Source organism: Sturnira hondurensis, unplaced genomic scaffold, assembly GCF_014824575.4.
Source record: "Sturnira hondurensis isolate 20B ecotype Veracruz unplaced genomic scaffold, ASM1482457v3 Scaffold0004136, whole genome shotgun sequence".
Classification (NCBI taxonomy): Eukaryota; Metazoa; Chordata; class Mammalia; order Chiroptera; family Phyllostomidae; genus Sturnira; species Sturnira hondurensis.
The window spans coordinates 41,150,219-41,168,536 of record NW_028076767.1 but is presented as its reverse complement, the minus strand read 5'-3'; the positions used below and the strand labels follow the sequence as shown (position 1 = coordinate 41,168,536).

Sequence of the window (18,318 nt, the reverse complement as noted above, 5' to 3'; positions counted from 1 at the left end):
CAGGTGCAAAGGCCCTGACTCGGAATGAACTTCAGAGGAAAACCAAACTCCGAGGCCCGTGTGCCTGGGGCACAGTGAGCACAGGAATCCTGGCAATGGAGCCTGGGTGGCCATCACTCCGTGGCCACCTGTGGGGCCTGCTCATAAAAGGCCTTGTAGGCTAGAGGAGTTCAGATTTTATCCGAGGCACAACGACAGACATTTGGGTAAATTTATACATTGGAGTAACATGAACTCCAGAATTTTTTTTTGACTCTGTACTAGAAAAAAGATATATTGTCCTAGGATGTGTGGTATATTTCTATGATCCCAACTTGTAATAAGTTATATTTTCCAAGTTCAGATTAAAACTGTAGTTACTACATCACACCGATAGGATCTATTACGTGGATAGTATACTATGAACACATATACTTCTAGTATACCATTTTATGCACCAATTTGAGTTCCATCTTCATTTTATTATTTTACTTCCAGTTGTCTTTTGTCTTGATTTCTTCACCTTTTAGTAAAGTACTAAATGTATGCATTTGTCAGCTACCTTAAATCCCTTGGGTGGGTTTTAAATAAATTAATAAAAATTGAAATGCAGGTCTAGCAAAATAGAATCTCTCATATTACTGAGTCTCCTTCTAGACTTTGACCATCCAATGCTAAAACAGTCAGCTAACCCTAAGGATTCAGTGCCTTTATCTTTGTATCGATGGCAGAATTTCATACTTTTCCCAGTGAACATCTTAAAAGATCACGGAATTAGAAATAAAATTCTTCTAATAATGACCATGAAAAAAAGAAGTTTTCACGGTACAATGTCATGAGCTTCTGTGGTGGTCCGGAGAGCACCTCGCACCCCCTGTGAGGTTTTCACTGAGGCACCACTGGTCCGACTTCCCCCTCTGCCGTCAGGCTCACAGGCAGACCTGTGGGACGCATTTCCTGGGCTCCCTGCAGAGAAGACCTAGAATTGCAGGCCCTGAAATGCTGAATGTCTGTCATGCAAAACACCTGTTTAGATTTAGTGAGACAGGTAATTCTGTCCCACCTGACATGCCCCACCGTGTGTGAAAAGCGGCTCAAAGTGTGTGGTACATACTAGACAGCTGGTCGGGCTACCTCACTGAGAAAGCTGACTTTGCCAGGTCACCAGGCAGAGTTTCCAGGGGCGGCAAGTTCCATTTGTTACCCCTAGGACAATGGACAAATACATAACAGCCCAATGGAGCTGTCAGATATTGACTTAACTTTTAGAAGATGCTAAATAGAGTATCTCTTATAAAAATGTTAACAATTTCGAGCATTCTAAAATGCTTTAAAGAGCACAGTGTCGAAGAGGGGATGCCAAGCCTCTGAACCACCAAACCCAGGTCTCCCGTAACTGAGAGAGAAGGAGACCCTCCTTACCATTATCCCTGTTGGCTGTGGATCTCAGCTTCGGCATTCCAGCCTGGAACAGTCCTCCCAAACCGGGTGGCCCGCCTCCTCCAAAGCTGCCACCACCACCGCCACCACCACTTCCACCTCCACTGCCACCTCCTCCGCCAAATCCGCCACCTCCACCAAAGCCACCGCCGCCACCGCCACCGGCTCCTTTAGGTTCTGCAGAGGAAGAAAACAGTCTTTACACAGGTTTGAGAACTCTGCAAGAGCACTTCACCAGCTCTAGCCCGAGGAAAGAATAATGACAAAACCGGGACCCATGGTGGACAGCTGGAATTTCAGTACCAGGCAGGACAGTAAGGATCCACCCACCCTAACCGGGAAAGGAGTGGACTCTTTCCTCTCTCAGGCAGTTGTTGGCCCGGTGGTGGAAGAAGCGATGACAGGTGGCGATTTGCTGCCACACCCCCCACCTGGCTACCTGCCATATGAGTTAATACCAGTTTGCCAAATGCAAGGCTCTTCAAAGAACGTCTCAAGGGGGAAGATATGGTAAATGGTGAGAAGAAAGAAAATAGTAACAATTAAAAAATAAAATATCTCATAATTTTACTCCTTGGAAATAGCCACTGTTTTAGTATATTTTTCCCTGCCAGTATCTTTTCATTTTCATATATTTTTTCTTAAAATTAAGACTAAAATTCACTGGATAGTTTTTAGCCTGCTTTTTTCCACTTAACACTTTATTGTTAGTATTTCCCATGCCATTAAATATTCTTTAAAAACATAAGTTTAAAGAACTGCATAGTGTTTTAGAACATGAATATATTGTAATTTATTTAACCATGTACTTATTTGATGGTCTTTTAGGCTGATTTTAACTTTTTAATATCATTAAACCCAATGGAAGGCTTTCACATTTAAAAAATCCTTTGCGCCCTGGCTGGTGTAGCTCAGTGGATTGAGCGCGGGCCTGCGAACCACACGATCACAGTTTGATTCCCAGTCAGGACACATGCCTGGGTTGCAGGCCAGTTCCCAGCAGGGGATGCACGAGAGGCAACCATACATTGATATTTCTCTCCCTCTATCCTTCTCTTCCCCTCTAAAAATAAATAAATACAATCTTTTAAAAAACTTTAAAAAATAAAATAAAACATCCTTTGCAATTTGAGACAGTGCAAAGATTTTGTTTTAGTTTGCATTTATTTCCAAAATATTGTGAAAGCATTTGAAATGGGCATTCTAGGAAGAAGAAAGAAAAAGATTACTAATTCTAGCTTTCTGTATTATTTCCCATTGCCCTGGAGCTATTTTACCACTCTGTAAATTTTAGAAAAATGATAATAACACAAATAGTCTTTGTCCACAGAAATGCGAATTGGTTGTGTTCAGTGGAATGCAACTGATATGGACCCATTTAGTGCCTATTTGTACATTCGCTCCAGCACTTACCTGCCTGTACACGTGTGGTGCTTTGAGTTCTCTTTGGAACTGAAAACATCATTTCTCATTAATTAATGAGCCAAATAAGATCTTTGATATATGTTCATTTTATATCTGTATGAGAGCCATGATTATGCCCGCTTTAAAAACCTGTCTCGTGTGCGTGTGCTTTCTGAGGTCAGCCACTGTCCAGAGTTCTGGGGCTGGGAAGCCTGCGCTGAGGCTCTGGTGGGCGTTGCACGAGATCTACAGATTCATCCAGGAGACCTGACACTTTATGATACCCAGACCTTCTGGGAACACAGCTCACTTTCCATGTCTTCTGATTCACTAAGCAAAGCTCTGCAATTTGTCTGATACGGGTCACACAGGCCTTTTGTTAGCGTTACTTTGAACACAGTTTTCTTTTCTAAAATTGTGAAAGGAATGTTTTTTCTACTAAATTTTGTTATTGGTTATTCTTATTGGCACCAGGAAATTTCACCTGCTATCTAATAAAACACTTTGCTATCTTTTTTAACTTACAATGTACAAAAAAATTATCTTGGATTTTCTAGTAAACATATGATTTCAAATAATAAAGGTTTTTCCTCCTCTATTTAAATAGTTGTGTGTCTTATTTCTGCTTTATATAAGTTGTAACTTCTATAATAATGTAAATTATTAATGTAGCTAAAGGAAAACATTTTGATTTTAATGAGACTGCCTCTACTATTTCTAAGGTATATTGTTTTTCTTATTTGCTATGAATTTATAGACTTTCTAACATTAAAAATGAGATAAACCCTGGTTTTGGTGAATTATTTTTTTAATATACATATTGAATTATATTTCTTAATTTTATTTCTTAGTTAGTACCCTCTCATCTGTGAGCATATGTGGTTCATCTATATATATAGTAGGGTTTCTTACCCTTGGAACAACTGACATTTGGGTCGGGTAGATGGTTTTAGTGGGTAGCGGTCCTGTTCTCTGTAGAATGTCCACAGCACCCCTGATCTCTACCCGCAGGATGTCAGTGGGAACGCCCAGCTCACCACTTAGACAACTGAAAAGCCTCCAGACACCGCCACAGGCCCCCTGACACGATGATACACGAGCTTTCTTTCTGCTCAGATGCTGCCGTTGGCACACTGTGATAACGGCTATGCCAGTCCCTTTGCACCTATCAGGTCGTTTTGGTCTCCTCCTGTGTTTGGGAATTCACAGAGCTTTTGAATGAGCTGTTTCTTATAATCTGAAAGAATTCACTGATAAAATCATCCAGCTCTAAAGTTTTAGGAGGGAAAGTAATACAATAAAGGTTACAACTTTTTCCTTGCTCATTGACGCTTCATAAGGGAATACTGGTAAATGTATGCTTTTCTTAGAAAATTAAATTAAGATTTGAAAATTATCTTGCATATAACTTCATTGTAGCATCCTTAATTTTATACAATCTACTTTGAATCTCTTAGTTTATCTGCTTCTTGAGTTCTAATTTTGTTCATTTGTATTTTCTTTTTTTTCTGGATTAGATTTATCATGCCTTTGTTAGCTCTGTATCTTTTCTGGGCACAGAGTTTTTGGGATACTTATGGAAGCTCTGCCCATAGAAGACATTTGGAATTTTTACTGATTTCAATTATTGTCAGTAATTATTCATTAATGAGTGATACACTTTGGAATGTTGCATTTCCACAGGACCCCTTTAAATGTACTGAACATTCAGAGCGATGCATGCACTGTCAGACAGCATCCATGAGTGGATCTTTCAGTAGAGAAGCCAAAGCAGTTAAAGATAGCTAACTGGCACTGGTCACTCAGGCACCAAACTGCAGGGCAAGGCTGACTTTAAGTGTTACATCATGCATAACCATGGTCGACATTTTCATAATGAGCCCAGGGAGGTTTCACCTGTGAACAAATACAAAACCATAGATGGACTTTGTCAGTGGCAAAGAGCTTGAGAAAATAGTCTTGGTGTCCAATTAATTGAATGGATAACAAGGGCATGCATTAGGTTGCATTTTGTGTCCACCAAGCCAAGTGAGTCGCTGGAAGAGAGAAGAAATAACATTTATTCCCACTTAATGGGAGAAGTGGATCTTGAAGAGCATGAGTTTCCACTAGTGGATCCAGGCCTAGGGCCCAGAATATCCGGTCTCCTTTACCCTCTGGGGAACTCACACCCACCTCCCCGGAGCCCAGTCTCCACTCATGGTGGAGAAAACCACCGGGCTCTGCCCCAGAGGCTGGCTATTGGTGGAGCTCCCCTGGCCCCACACCGGGCATCATGACTTGGGAGTTGTTGGACCAAGGCTCCCCTTATGTAAGTGACTGTGCTGGGTTCCCCTTGGGAGAGTCTGGTGACGTGGATCAGGAGGAGTAAGACAGTGATTATACACTAACCACATCAGTTTTGATCTAAAGGTAAAACTGTATCAAGAGTCAAAGACCCCATAGCTCCTTTTTGAGGTGTGGTGTGTTCCCATTTGCACCACATTGCCTGCTAACAGAACAACATTCAAAGGCCTTCGTCTTGGTCTTCATCTTTTCCAGTTACCCCCACACCAATGTTCTCATCTAACTCTATTTCTCCTCTTATTAGGCACTTTTCCTAGAAATTCCTCCTAAGTCCCTCTTATCCACTTGGCTATAATCTTACATCATTATTCACTTGTCTATTTCCTATTGAGTCCAAATGGGACCTGTGGTCCAGGACAAGTTCTGGGGACATCTGGCTGGCAGTGGGAGCATCTAAGGATGTGAGGAGATAGTCTCGAGGCCTCACTACTGCCAGTAGATTCTAGTCATGTATAACTTTTCATTCTGTTATAAATGTTAATGAGTAACCCTGTGTGGTGGGTACTTGTTTGTCCATACACACCCTGCCTTGTTCCAGAAAGTATCTCAGACTTACAATGGGTCGATAAGTGAAGTCATGATCTCATTTCCTCTTTCTCCAAGCTTCTAATAATCATGTCTTACACTTGAATTTCACTTTGTAGACAACAAAACACTTTACAAGCATTGTCTGGCTTGATGCTAACAATGAACTTGTGGGGACAGTAGAATAGTATTATCTCCATTTAACAAATGAGGACAATAGGCTTGGAGATGGTAAATGATGGATGTGCCAGGACTTGAACCCACATCCCCTGATTCCAAGTCTAGGGCTCTTTCCCTATTTCATGCTGCCTTTTGATCTGTGGTGCAAGGAGCAAAGGGTTAATTTCCAGAAAGCGTTTCAATAATTCAGAGAATCGCTGCTGTGTGTGACTTAGACAAAGAATTATTATACTGGCTTCCTGCAGCATTACAGGGAACCCAAGCCGAAGCCTTGGCCTACAATGAGTGAGACAGTCCCTTATTCTGCTAGCTTTGCAGCTGTTGTGGACTAAAAAAAAAGTGTAGGGTGGATTGTTAGGCCATAAACCATTTATCTCCATGGAAAATAACTTTTTTTCACTTACTGTCCAATATCGGTGCACTTCTGTCATTGGTGACTGTCTTCTTTAGTTTCTTCCCTTTGTTGATGTCAGAGAGAAGAGCGTTTCTCCCAGCCTGCTCTGACTTGTTCAAGGAAGGCTTTTCTGTATTGGCCTGAAAGAAAACCATGCAAACTCATACTCATCTCCTGAATGAAAATCACGCACTGCGGCCCTCAGCGGGGACGGCTGGAGTATTGAAGCTTGTTATTCAGGTGGTTGGTGACAGGCTGTAAATTCTCCACAAGTGTTAGACCCAATGTCATTCCTCCAAGGACCCAGACATTTGGCAGTAGATGCAGAAATAAATTGCATTTATTTTTAATGCAGGAAGAGTCAGTTCCCATTAAAAGTCTCTGAAAATTCAGACCATTGTCTGGCTGTAACCAACAAAGCCAGGGTTGGATGGCTAGAAACGAGAAGGGAATTTTAAGTCTGAGAAGATTCTGCAGGACACCACGAGGCCTCATTCTCCAAATGTGTCCTGGAGAACGGCTGTTCTTTCTTACCTTTTAGAACTAACCTGCCTCAAGGAGGAAATTCTCTCTAGCACACTGTATTATTTTTTTAATCTACCGTTTGAGAAAAATAATTCCCTCTGTTTACAATGCTAAAGCTTTTTTTGTTTCTTTTTAATTTAAGGGAGACTTGAAGTATAGTTTGCAAATAGTAAAATCACCCTCTCAGTGTATACAGTTTTAGGAGTTTTGACAAACACAGACAACCATGTAGGCACCACCGAGCAAGACCTGTAACACGTCCTCCGCCCCAAACCCTTGCTCACGTCCCTTCGGCCTAAGGTGTTTGAAAGCTTAGCTCACAAAGGCTGCAGAGCTGACAAAAAATGCTCCTTTAAAATATTTGAGTATTTTCCATGTTTTTGGAATTCCTGGGGAAGATCCTTACTATGAAACTGGGCTCTTGTTTCTCCAGGATTATTGTAGGGAGTGGGGACATACACTCAGAGAGCCCAGCGTACACACTTGGAAGCTGGCACGGTCAGTCATACTTGGAAACTGGTTTGGCCTGGCCTGGTCCCAGGCTGTCCTCTGGCAGACCTGAGAGGCCCTCTAGCCTGGCCCCAGCCTTTTAGAAAGGGTCTGATTTTGGAGGTGCCAGTGAGGGTCACTGGAGGTAAACCAGGGATGTTTAGCTGGACACCTCGCCCTGCTATTCATTATAGTTAGAGGCAGAGGGAGAGCCAGGAAAACCCTTGAGTAGGCTACATAGAATCTCTGTGCGTTAAGCTCCAAGGGTCTTAAATTATAAAGTATTATTTGTCCATGGTAATAACTGTTAACACTCATATAACTTTTTACAATGGGTCAGGCACTGTTTTAGCACTTCACGTGTATTATTTCATTTAGTCCCCATCAACCCTGTGAGTCATTACTTTCATTTTAGAACCAAGGAAACTAAGGCACAGGTCAGATCATGTGCCCCAGTCACCCAGCTGGTAAGAGCAGGGCGAGGATTCAAACTCTGGTGGCCTGACTCCAGAGCCTTCCCTGCATCTGTGGGAAGGGTAAATGCGGGACCTAAAATGCCCCTTCAATGAACTCCTTTTAAAATTAGCTTCTTTTAAATCAACTCCTCCTTAAACTGTACGTGCTAGTTATAATTTTCAGAACATGAATAAAAACAAACATATAAACATTAAAATAAAAAAAAATTAAGGCACAGACTATCCAGCAGTGGTAGACAGAGGGGAAATATAAACTAAATGCAGTCTACATTTGCAACACAGCAGGAGTATGTTGGCCAGATCAGAGCTTTTTAAACTTATCTAAGTGAAAGACTTTTTTTTAAAGGAAAATTTTCCAATCTATCATGGGCTGATATTTTTGTAAAATAACAATGAATTATTAGAAAAATTAATTTATAAAAGACATGCAAAATGCAACTTTAAAAACAACAGGCAAACACTGCCATCAAGTTGCTGTGTTTCTAAATGCTTACTGTCAAATTCTGTACTTATTCCTCAGGGACTCTATCTAGCAGTTGGGGACCACGCCCTACTTAGCAGTGAGCTACTGAACTGTCCACTCTTCGAACTAGGTTCCAGCCTTAGATGGGCTGTATATAAATGTATCCCATGGAAACCTGGGCAAAAGACTTTTCCTCTTTGAGCCTCAGTTTCCTCAAATGAAAAATGAAGGGCCCATCACTGGCAGGCTTTTTAGCAACCAAGGCTTCACGTGCTGGGGAAGCCTCTGTCACGTGACATGTCTGGGAGCCTCCATGTGACCACATGGAAGAGGGTGCGCTGACCTGTGAGGATGGGTCTGTTGAGGACCAGAATGAGCCCAGAGCAGAAATTCCTTTGGAAAGTAGACATCTAAATGCAAGGACAGATTTAAAGGGGGATATAAGTGTGTGTGTTGGGGGAAACTTGGGTAATGGTGGGAGTGGGGGTTATTTGTCAGAAACAGAGAATGGGAAGAGAGTGAAAGGCAAAGAAAAAAAGGAGTGAGTCTGGAGGACACTTGACTGGATGCATTTGCAGACAGAGGCCTGGGTTTCTGGACTGTCCTGCCCGGAAATTAGAGGCAAGAAGGTGAGCCCATTTGAATGTAGGGAGTTCAGAACCACCCTTGCAAACCTGTTTTGGGCCAGCACATGGGATGAACAGGATGCTTCCCCTGCTGGACACAGCTGAGGAAACCTAATACCCCACACTCCACACGCGTGTGGTGTACTGCATGAGGCCTCAGGCGGTAAGCCCTCCATGCGGCATTTGCCACATTGCATGCTCTGGCTTACTCCGGCACCTGGAAAGCTCACCATATCCTATTTAAGAAAGAACGCAAAGACGTGTGAAACAAACACATGGATGCCAGGTTCGACTTCATTGGGCTGCTTTATGCTTGGACGACAGAGGATGAGGAACCACTCACCACGGCAAACGTGGGCGGCGGCGGGGGTGCTGGAGGGGGAGGGACAGGCATCTCGGACAGTTAAGCTTTCAACAGTCTTGCTGATAAATCTGTAAAAACAAAACAAATAGAAACAAAACATGGTCATGTACTGACTTCTTAGTAATACTCTGTCCTCCTTCTCCCACTTTCCCACCGAAGAGACAGCCATTCACACAGGCCAACTCTTGTAAGAGATGGAATTGCCTTTATGACATTGGTAAAACATGACTGTTTTGGAAGGAGCCTAGCAGGAGGTCTCTTAGACTAAGTGCCTGACGAAACTGAAAGCAAAATCCAGCACTCATGCTGCTCAATTCCACCTCCCACCTAAGCAGGTCAGGGGACCAACCCGTGCAAGGGCCCTGGGCCTAGGGCTGGGGCAGCTGGAAGGTTATCATGATACTGCTGGACACGTATCCGGGCAAAGTCTCATGTTCAAGTGGCTCCTCTTCCTCACACACTTCCATGACAAAACTCTTTCTTGCTCCCGGACTCCTCCTCCATCCCATGCCATGTTCTTTTCTGTGCAGATTCCTGACATGTGCTTGGGTCTGGGGACACACTGCATGAGTGCAGATGTATCTGTTTCTGCTCTGGCCTTCACAGGTCTAGTCCTCCAGGGAAAGGAGATGCAGACAAGGTAAGGCAGCAGGTAGGGGGACGGTGAGGGGGCTCGATTCCTAGATTGTGCTCCTTGATATTTCTTCGTAGGATCTAAGTTGGGGGGGAAAAGAGGGTGAAAAGAGACAGGGACCAAAACCCATGACCCCTGGGCTATTTACTAGAAGTGGGCTTCATTAGGAAAGCTTTGTGCATAGTGTGACTGCCCTGGGAACACAGGAAAGGCCAGACTCTGCAGCTGGGTGGGGGAGTTTAGGGCGACCCTGGTGGGTAGCAGTGGTGAAGGGGGCAGCAGGCAAACATTGGGGGCTTCTGAAGGAACAGCGCTGAGGAAGCCCCAGGAGTTACACCAAAAATCCTGCCCCCCTTTCCCTCAGTCCTCGGAGTCCCCTCCCTGGGTCTCCTCCCGCCGGGTCCCAGTCCCAGTAACAGCTCACACCCTTTCTCATCCAAAGCAATCCCCACTTCTTCTATCCAGCCCCTGCCACTGCTCCCAGAGGGGTCCCCGATCAGCAGCATGAGCACCACCTGGAGCTGCTAGATGCATCAAATCTCAGCCCCCTCTCCCCACAACTGAATCTGATTCAGCATTTGAACAAGATTCCTTAGTGATTCATCTTATTTCAGAAACCTGTCTGCAGAGTTTGAGCCTTAAGCCAGTGGGCAGCCTGGGATGCCGACCACTTGAGTTAGTGCTGTTTCTATGAAACGCACACCCCAGGTTTCGAACAGCAGAATTATCTTTCTTTCATTCTTAAGAGTCTCCTACTACGGAAAACAATTTCTTAGAACTTAAATCGAGTTTAACCACTAAAAATTAGTGTGGAAAACTTATATATTGAAACAAATCCGTTATATTAAAGCAGTGCTTTTCAACCAATGTGCCGCAAGAAGGACCTCTCTTCCCCTAGATGGTCAAATAAAAAAATGACAACAGCCAACACAACAATGGCCATCTAGTGTGACTGAATCAAAACTACAGGTATTTTTTGTCAGAAGGGCAAAAAAAATTTTTTTGGTGTGCCTTAGAACTTTAGTACTCAGTTCACATGTGCCATGAGGTGATAACGGTTGAAAATCCTTTAGCGATGCTGAGGTGGTGCTGGATGGCTTGCTTTCTGCTAACAGAAACAGATGGAAAAGCTAGAAGGCGGACGTGCAGAGCTACTAGAAGAAGGAATGAGGGCAGTTTGGAGTAGTTCTGTCCAAGAGGGCCACCCGGAAAATAAAAACCTAACAACTCGGCAGCAACAGCAGGTCTCACTTACTGATGGGCGACTGGATTCAGGGCCCGTTACTTACAGTGTCTCCAACTTTTACAGAAACTGCAAACGAGCGTGATTATGCCCGTTCTGCAGAGGACACTGAGACTCAGAGAAGTTGAGAAACTCACGAAAAGACTGGCCCAATTCGTTCCAATTGAGTCCTTTCAACCGGCTCATTTTAGATAAGCATGCTTAGGCAGGTAAAGGACTAGCCAACACTCGGTGCTCCCGCTCACCTGCACACCGGGCGAGACTCTGTTTTTCAGTAAGAGATCGTCTCAGACAAGGATTCTTTTAAAATGTGTTCCTTAAATTGGTTTTTCACACGATGCCAATTATATACCCATGAGGCCAAGCGGGCAGTGTAAGTAGGGTCTGCGCCGGGGTAGTTTGGCCGGGACCACCCAGAGGGCCCAAAAGGTGGGCTCCATGGCACAGATCACCCATGTGGTGGTGGATGGAGTGCCCTCAACGCTCAAATTCATTGTGTCAGATCCCGTATTCCCCAGCTGACCTGTTATCCTAATGCTGAGAAGGAAGGATTCAGGTTGCCAGGAATCCTGTATGGGTTTGGTTCTCATGAGTCGGTCTCTGGTTGCAAAGACCAAATTGGACTTCTGTCCTGTCACCTTAGAGGCCAAACTGCGGCAAATGGACCCTTTCAGAAGACTGCTACCCTGCAAGTCCGGATTAATTATTTTACAATTTTCCATGGTTGCTATTCTGGTTCTGACTATGCACCAACCGACACAAATAAACCCCTGGACCACAGAAGCCTGGCCTTCCCCTCCTCCCCCACCCAGAGGCACAACAGGGAGAGGTTCTGTGGGGGAGGCTCTCGACCCTCCACGGCCGACGCAGACCTGAGTGCACTGAATGACACGGGGGGTCAGGGGTGCTGACCCCACACATCCGTATGTAACTTCTGACTCCCCTAAAACCGAATTAGTAGCCTACTGTTGACTGAAAGCTTTACTGATAACAGTCAATTAACACATATATGTATTATATACTGTATTCTTATAATAAAGTAAGCTAGAGAAAAGAAAATATTACCAAGAAAATTGTAAAGAAAAGAAAGTACATTCATAATATTTTCTGAAAAAGAAAGTCCCCGTGTAAGCGGACCCACGCAGCCCAAACCAGTGTGGCTGAAGGGTAACTGCAGTCTTTTCCTTCGGCTGCCGCGGCTTTCCCTGCCCCCAATTTCTCATTCTCTTCCCGATACACCCCTCCTCAGTGTTGACAGGTGACTGACTGATGGCAGAGGCTTCCATGGTGTCTTTGCTCCTGCCTAGCTGAACAGCTGCTTGGGTGGACTTGTCTAGGTTTGTGAGAACCTTCGGACTCTGGCCACCTCACCACATGGGTCAAATTCCACTTCCCCCACATCCCCCATGCTGGGCCCGCACCAGACCCACTTCTTGGCTGTCTTCCCACCAGACTTTGAACTCCTCTAGGTCTCCCTAATACCTGGCACAAAGTGGGCATCTCGTTAAATATGTGTTGAGTGGAAGAGCCAGGTGTCACACAAATAAGCCATGTGTCGGCCATTGGAACGGCTCCCAGCATCAGCCCTTGCATTCTGAGGTCTGGGCAAAGAATGAGCTCTGTGTCAGAGGGGCTTGCTAGAACTAAGTATGGCACTTGCTCTCCTGGGCAGTTCTGACTTTGCTAGTGGAACAGAACCCAAGGCCTTGGGAGCGCCCTGCCTTCCCTCCTCTCATGGCATTAACCACTCATATCAGAACCAGAACTGGGCCTTACTGAAGGGCCTCAAAAACAGCCTAGATCCTAACGGACCAGGCATTCCCCACCTTGATCCTCACACTTTCAGGGTCTGTGGATCTAATTCAGGGCTTCATGACTTGGATGGGAAAAAAAGGACATGTTTACATCTCCTAAGCTCTAACAAAAACTAGCATTTCCTTCAATTATGAAGGTAAGCCACAGATCACAGTACCTGAAACTTTTCCACCAACAGATTGTCACATGATGTTTTCACATCATATTACAACAGTTTCGGATCTGTCTTGAAATTATGGCACCGTTTAGGTCTGCTGTCAGATCTTGTACATATTTCTACCTAACTAGTTCCTCAGTAACCCTCTGCATTTTGTTCTATGCATTGAACAACAGTGTAAGGAGGAGTTCTTCGGGCTTTGCCGGACACTGGTGTGGTCTATGGAACGAAAAGGGTCAGAATCCCTTTGAGAACATGAGATCTGGGCCAGGAGACTATGGTTTGGGGTCTTTGCTCTGCTACCTAATAACCTGAGGCAAGAATGTACCCTCTCGTAGCCTCCCGTTCCCACCTGTTAAACGGGGGTTACTGGGAGGACGGCATGAAATGGTACACAGCAATGGTACTCTGACAGAGTGAGCAGTCGATAGGCGGCCCTAGATCTCTTCCTTGGGGGTGAGCACGAGTCCCGCTAGTGTGAGGGCCGCTTGAGAACCTGGCAGAGGCGGGACCACGCTGGCGACTTGGCTGAGGCCCCTGCCCAGCCCAGAGTCCTGTGTGGTAGAGCCGCACAGGTGGGAATGAGGCAGCCTGAAGACCTGGCCTTGCTGCGAGCGGCTCCTCCCTCGGGAGGCCGGAGCGCAGCAGGAAAGGCAGCCCTCATGCAGGGCCAAGCACTGGGCAGGGCTTCCCCCGGCGTGGGCGACCCCGTGTATGAGGATCAGCCTCACACTTTGAGGCCGCCGGGTCCTGCCTTCCACCTCAGCGAGGCTCCCTAACGTCGAGGATCTCTGCCTTACCCTTTTGCTGATCCTTGCCCTCCACCCCACCCTCACCCCCGGCATTACATTTGTAAGAACATTCACTTTTGAGAATTAATTTATTTTGAAGAATCATCTCACTGCTTAAGTAACGTTCATCATAGGGAGAAAAGCCAGAGTTTTCTAAAATGTTCACCTTATGTGTTGAATTTCATGTGCACAAAGAAAACCACAAGGATGGAAGACTTTTCTGCTTTCAGACACAGTGCTAGGGGTTGAATTGGGCCCCTCCCAAATTCACACGTTGAAGCCTGAACCCCTAGTACCTCAGAACTGGAGATGAGACATCTAGAGAGGTGATTAGGTTAAGCGAGACCCTCAAACCCATGACTGGGGTCCTTATCAGAAGAGGAAGAGGCACCAGCAGTGCACAAAGGAAAGGCCATGTGAGGACATAGGAGACGGTGCCCAGAAGACAGTCCTCAGGGAAAACCAAACCTTTGACACCTTGATCTTGGACTTCTTTCTAGCCTCCAGAACCACGAGGTAATCAATTCTGCTGTTTGAGCCCCTGGCAAGCTCATAAACACAGTTCTAACTACTCTTATTGTCTATTATCCATTATGGAAATTATAAAATAATGAATTTTGAATAAAATATCCATCAACTGATTTCTTACCCAAAATATTTCTGGATTGTCATGTATTAAAGATATAAAAAATCATCCCAAACCCTAGGTAGGGTATGTGAGTGATTACAACAGTTTTATTTAATAACTGAATACGCCATTCAAAACCCACCAAACTCTAGGTGAAAAGGTGTTACCGAGAGGGGAGGATCTACTAACACACCTTTTAGAGAGCGACTGGCTCTGTGGGCTGAGAGAACAGAGCAGGATATTTTGCATAAATGACTCGAAAATTCATTAACCGGTTTTCCTTTGCTGCCTACACACATGCAAGTACACACACAATACACATCCACACTTAGAGATGCTGGGACCACCTTGTTCTGTGAAAGAAACAGTTGGCTTTGTCAATTTTACTACAACACCATGAGATCAACATCACAGGTTAGCGCTCACACTAGACAACATCACACACTGACCCCAGACCAACCGGGGCATCTTGGGGCCCACAGCCCTCTCCTCCATATGTGATGCTAATTATGAGGGACACTTGTGAGGAAGACCGAATTGCTCAGCACACTCCTCACCCTATAACACATATTCTCCCTGAAGGCCAAGTAGAGGTTCAACTACAGCCCACAGTTCAGTCTGGAAACTTAGGGTTTCTTCTTCAAGGTGCTCCTCTAAGAAAGAAGAATAATTTCTGAACGTAAAATGATCTGCCTTCTTAGAATCAAGAGAACTGTCTGGTTATTTAAATAAACTATTCCTCAGTTTCTCAAAGCCAACTTTAAATGCATGCTAGATCATGGCGTGTGCCGGCCTACAGTACAGAACCACATGAAGAGGGGAGAGATTCCCGACACTGTCCAATGAAAACACCCGATAATCCTCATAAGGCTGCCTCTAATCCTGTGCGCGTGGGGTGAGGGGGCGCTGAACCAGCCACATTCCACTAGAGAAGGCAAGAAGCAGGTTTATCCCATTAAGGTTTATCACCATTTTGGACTATTCAAAAATATAAAGCATCTTGCTATATGAATCTTACCAAAGGTCACCCCTAAATGCTACCCTAAAATGGGAGAAATTAAACTTTTTTTCAGAAAGGTGGGATCAACAAAGGGGTATTTAATTCGCTGTGTGTGAGGGTGTCAAGGTGAGGACGCACCATAATGGAAGTAACACAAGCGGGCAGATCCGAAGGTCCACATGCTCTCGGCCCCCATTGCTTTGTTTTGTACCTTGTTTGTATTTACATTCATTTATGTTTTACACAATATATATAATGTTCTTAAGTTATGTTTATGCATATATTTTCACATGCTCTTGCCTTCTTCAAGTTGAATTATTTTGAGGTTGTATTTTTTTTTTGCTTCCAAAAGTAACATTTATTCATTTACGAAACAAAAGACAACATAAACAATACACAAAGATGAAAATTAAACACCACCGTGGTATTTAACCACTGAAAGAAGAATTTGATAATAATTAAATTTTAGGTAAAAAGATTTGGGGTTAAAAATACCCAGATAATTCTTGTTAATATTTTTGGTGTACAGGGTCTGCCACAAATAACGCCCCCTTTTTTATGAGCTGGTAATTTATACCAAATCTTTTACTACAAAATCATAAGCATGTAATTCTGTAATGTAACAATATCACACTCAAGCACACCATGGGACATTTTGGGGGAAATGTTTTCAGATCTCTGTCCATGTCAGGCAAGACATTCACGTGCCTGACCAACCACACTCCATGGCATTACTTCTGTTTGCTTCTGTGTATCCTTCTAGCTTATAAATACACAAGTATACACACCCTATCTATATATGCACACACAATTGTTTGACCAATAAATACTAATAGAAAGAAATTTATAATACATACAACTCAACTGTGTTTTATAAGAAAGTCTCTTAAATTTATATTGAGTTATTATACCCATAAAAAAGATTGCAAAGGTATTCATTACAAAGCCAATGAATCCACTTCAAGTTATACTGTAAAAACAAAGTCATTCAGCCAACTCAAATTGCTGCTAAAATCCTGAACCTTCAAAAGCTTGTAGTTTTGGGATTCCTGCTGGATTATTCTTGATTCTATTCCTTAGAGGCTTCTGCATGATGCAAGCTTAGTGGGATGTGTTTAAGATCTGCAAACCATTAGTACTAATTAAGATGAAGGTGTCTTTGTTCTTCAACTTCCTGTAAAAACGCTCAACAGGAAAATTGATGCTCACAGCAAACCACAGCCATCCTGTTTCTTTAGCACAATCTTTTCACAGCTGCAGTCGCCTGGAGCTTCTGTTTTACGGTATCAGTCACCGTGCAGCATCTCCGTGCCCCGACCCTTACTCCCACCAGCCCAGCCTGTCCTTGGGCCATTTTAGAAAATCTGACATCTTTGCATACAGTTTGTGTCTATTATTGTTACTCTTCCTCTTCCTCTTCCTAGCTCAGAGGGCTGCAAGCACTGAGGCAATCGACACAAGAGGAAAGACAGAGGAGGCTGCTCAACCCAAGAGGAAGCAAAAGGTAGAGGACAGAAGGTGAGAGTTCCTTCATGATAGAGCAACAGCCTCACCTAGTTATCATTGTTATTCTCAATCCGAGCTGAATGTGGAACAGGAGCTCTCTGTCCACGCAGCCCCTCATTTCTCAGAATGTACTTGCTCCTTTCTCTGTCGAACATCATTTCAGATGATAGCTTAAGTTTACTCTGCATATCGGCTATCTTCTCAGTGCTAAGGGTCTGTGTCTCAGCTGGACTTAGAGGGTTGTTGGCTATTTTAGAAATACTTCTTTGTAGACTTTAATTAGATAAGAGTTTAGAATTTATTTAGATAAGCTATTTTAGAAACACTTCTTTTAGAACTTAGAGAAGAATTGATTAATTTGAGGAGGTTAGCAAGGCATTTTTCAGAGAACACATTTTGAAACATCTACAATGTCATAACAATTAGTACGACACCAACTCACAATTTTACTGTAAGAGTAACTGCTAGGGAAATAAAGGCTGCTATGAAATAAAATAATTTTTTAACCTGCTGTCATATGTTTAATTTAAAAACAAATGCAAATTTGGCCCTGGCTAGGTAGCTCAGTTGGTTAGAGCATCATCCCTCAATGCCAAGGTTGTGGGTTTGATTCCCAGTCAAGGCACATATAAGAACCAACCAATGAGTGTGTAAATAAGTGGAACAACAAATCTCTCTCCCTCTCAAAATTAAAAAAACAAACAAATGCAAATTCATAGCCATCAAACCTCTTCAAGTGAGAAAATGCAGGTAAGGAGAATGACCCACCTACCCGTTGTTGGTTAACTGTGGAAAAGGGAAGGGCAACCTTCTCTACTTCACCCACTGAACTGAAAATATTGCTCTCCTCACCCTACTTTCCATCTCTGCCAAGCATTAAGGGGCTCAAATCTCAAAGCTAAAGTTTTCCTAAATTCTCAACACCACATTTAGTTTTATCCTGGAATTAAGATCTATTCCTGTCCCCTGCTAAACACGCATACACGCATGCATTCACACACATGCATGTACCCTCACTCACACACACACACACACACTTCATGATGTTAACACACTTGATGTATTTTATTTATTTTATTGTTGAAAGTGGAGCCTTCTTATATATATATATAAGTTAGAAGTGTTGCCAAACTTACTTCTGAAAAGGTCAAAAGACTCAGAAAGGAAAATGTGTCATTCACTTTAAAGATATTTACTGTTACAGTGACATTTAAAACGAAGCATCTGTATAATCCCAAACTCCCAGGGCTGGAAAAAGTCATCTTGGTGTCTCTCCATTACACTTAGGAAAAAGGCTCTGGAAATTACAGAACACTTCCCACACACTCGGTTG

General features: G+C 43.7%; 1 protein-coding gene across 4 annotated transcripts in view; it reads right to left on the bottom strand.

Moving 5' to 3' along the window:
* WIPF1 (WAS/WASL interacting protein family member 1) overlaps positions 1 to 18,318 on the bottom strand; it is a 121,286-nt gene that overhangs the window by 13,283 nt on the left and 89,685 nt on the right. For all 4 annotated transcript variants that reach the window (XM_037044420.1, XM_037044421.1, XM_037044422.1 and 1 more), the window contains exons 2-4: positions 9,191 to 9,279; positions 6,279 to 6,408; positions 1,402 to 1,596 (exon numbers count right to left, since the gene is read on the bottom strand). In XM_037044420.1, the coding sequence (XP_036900315.1) occupies positions 1,402 to 1,596; positions 6,279 to 6,408; positions 9,191 to 9,241 (376 nt within the window). In that variant the 5' untranslated portion in view covers positions 9,242 to 9,279. The remainder of the gene's footprint in view (positions 1 to 1,401; positions 1,597 to 6,278; positions 6,409 to 9,190; positions 9,280 to 18,318) is intronic.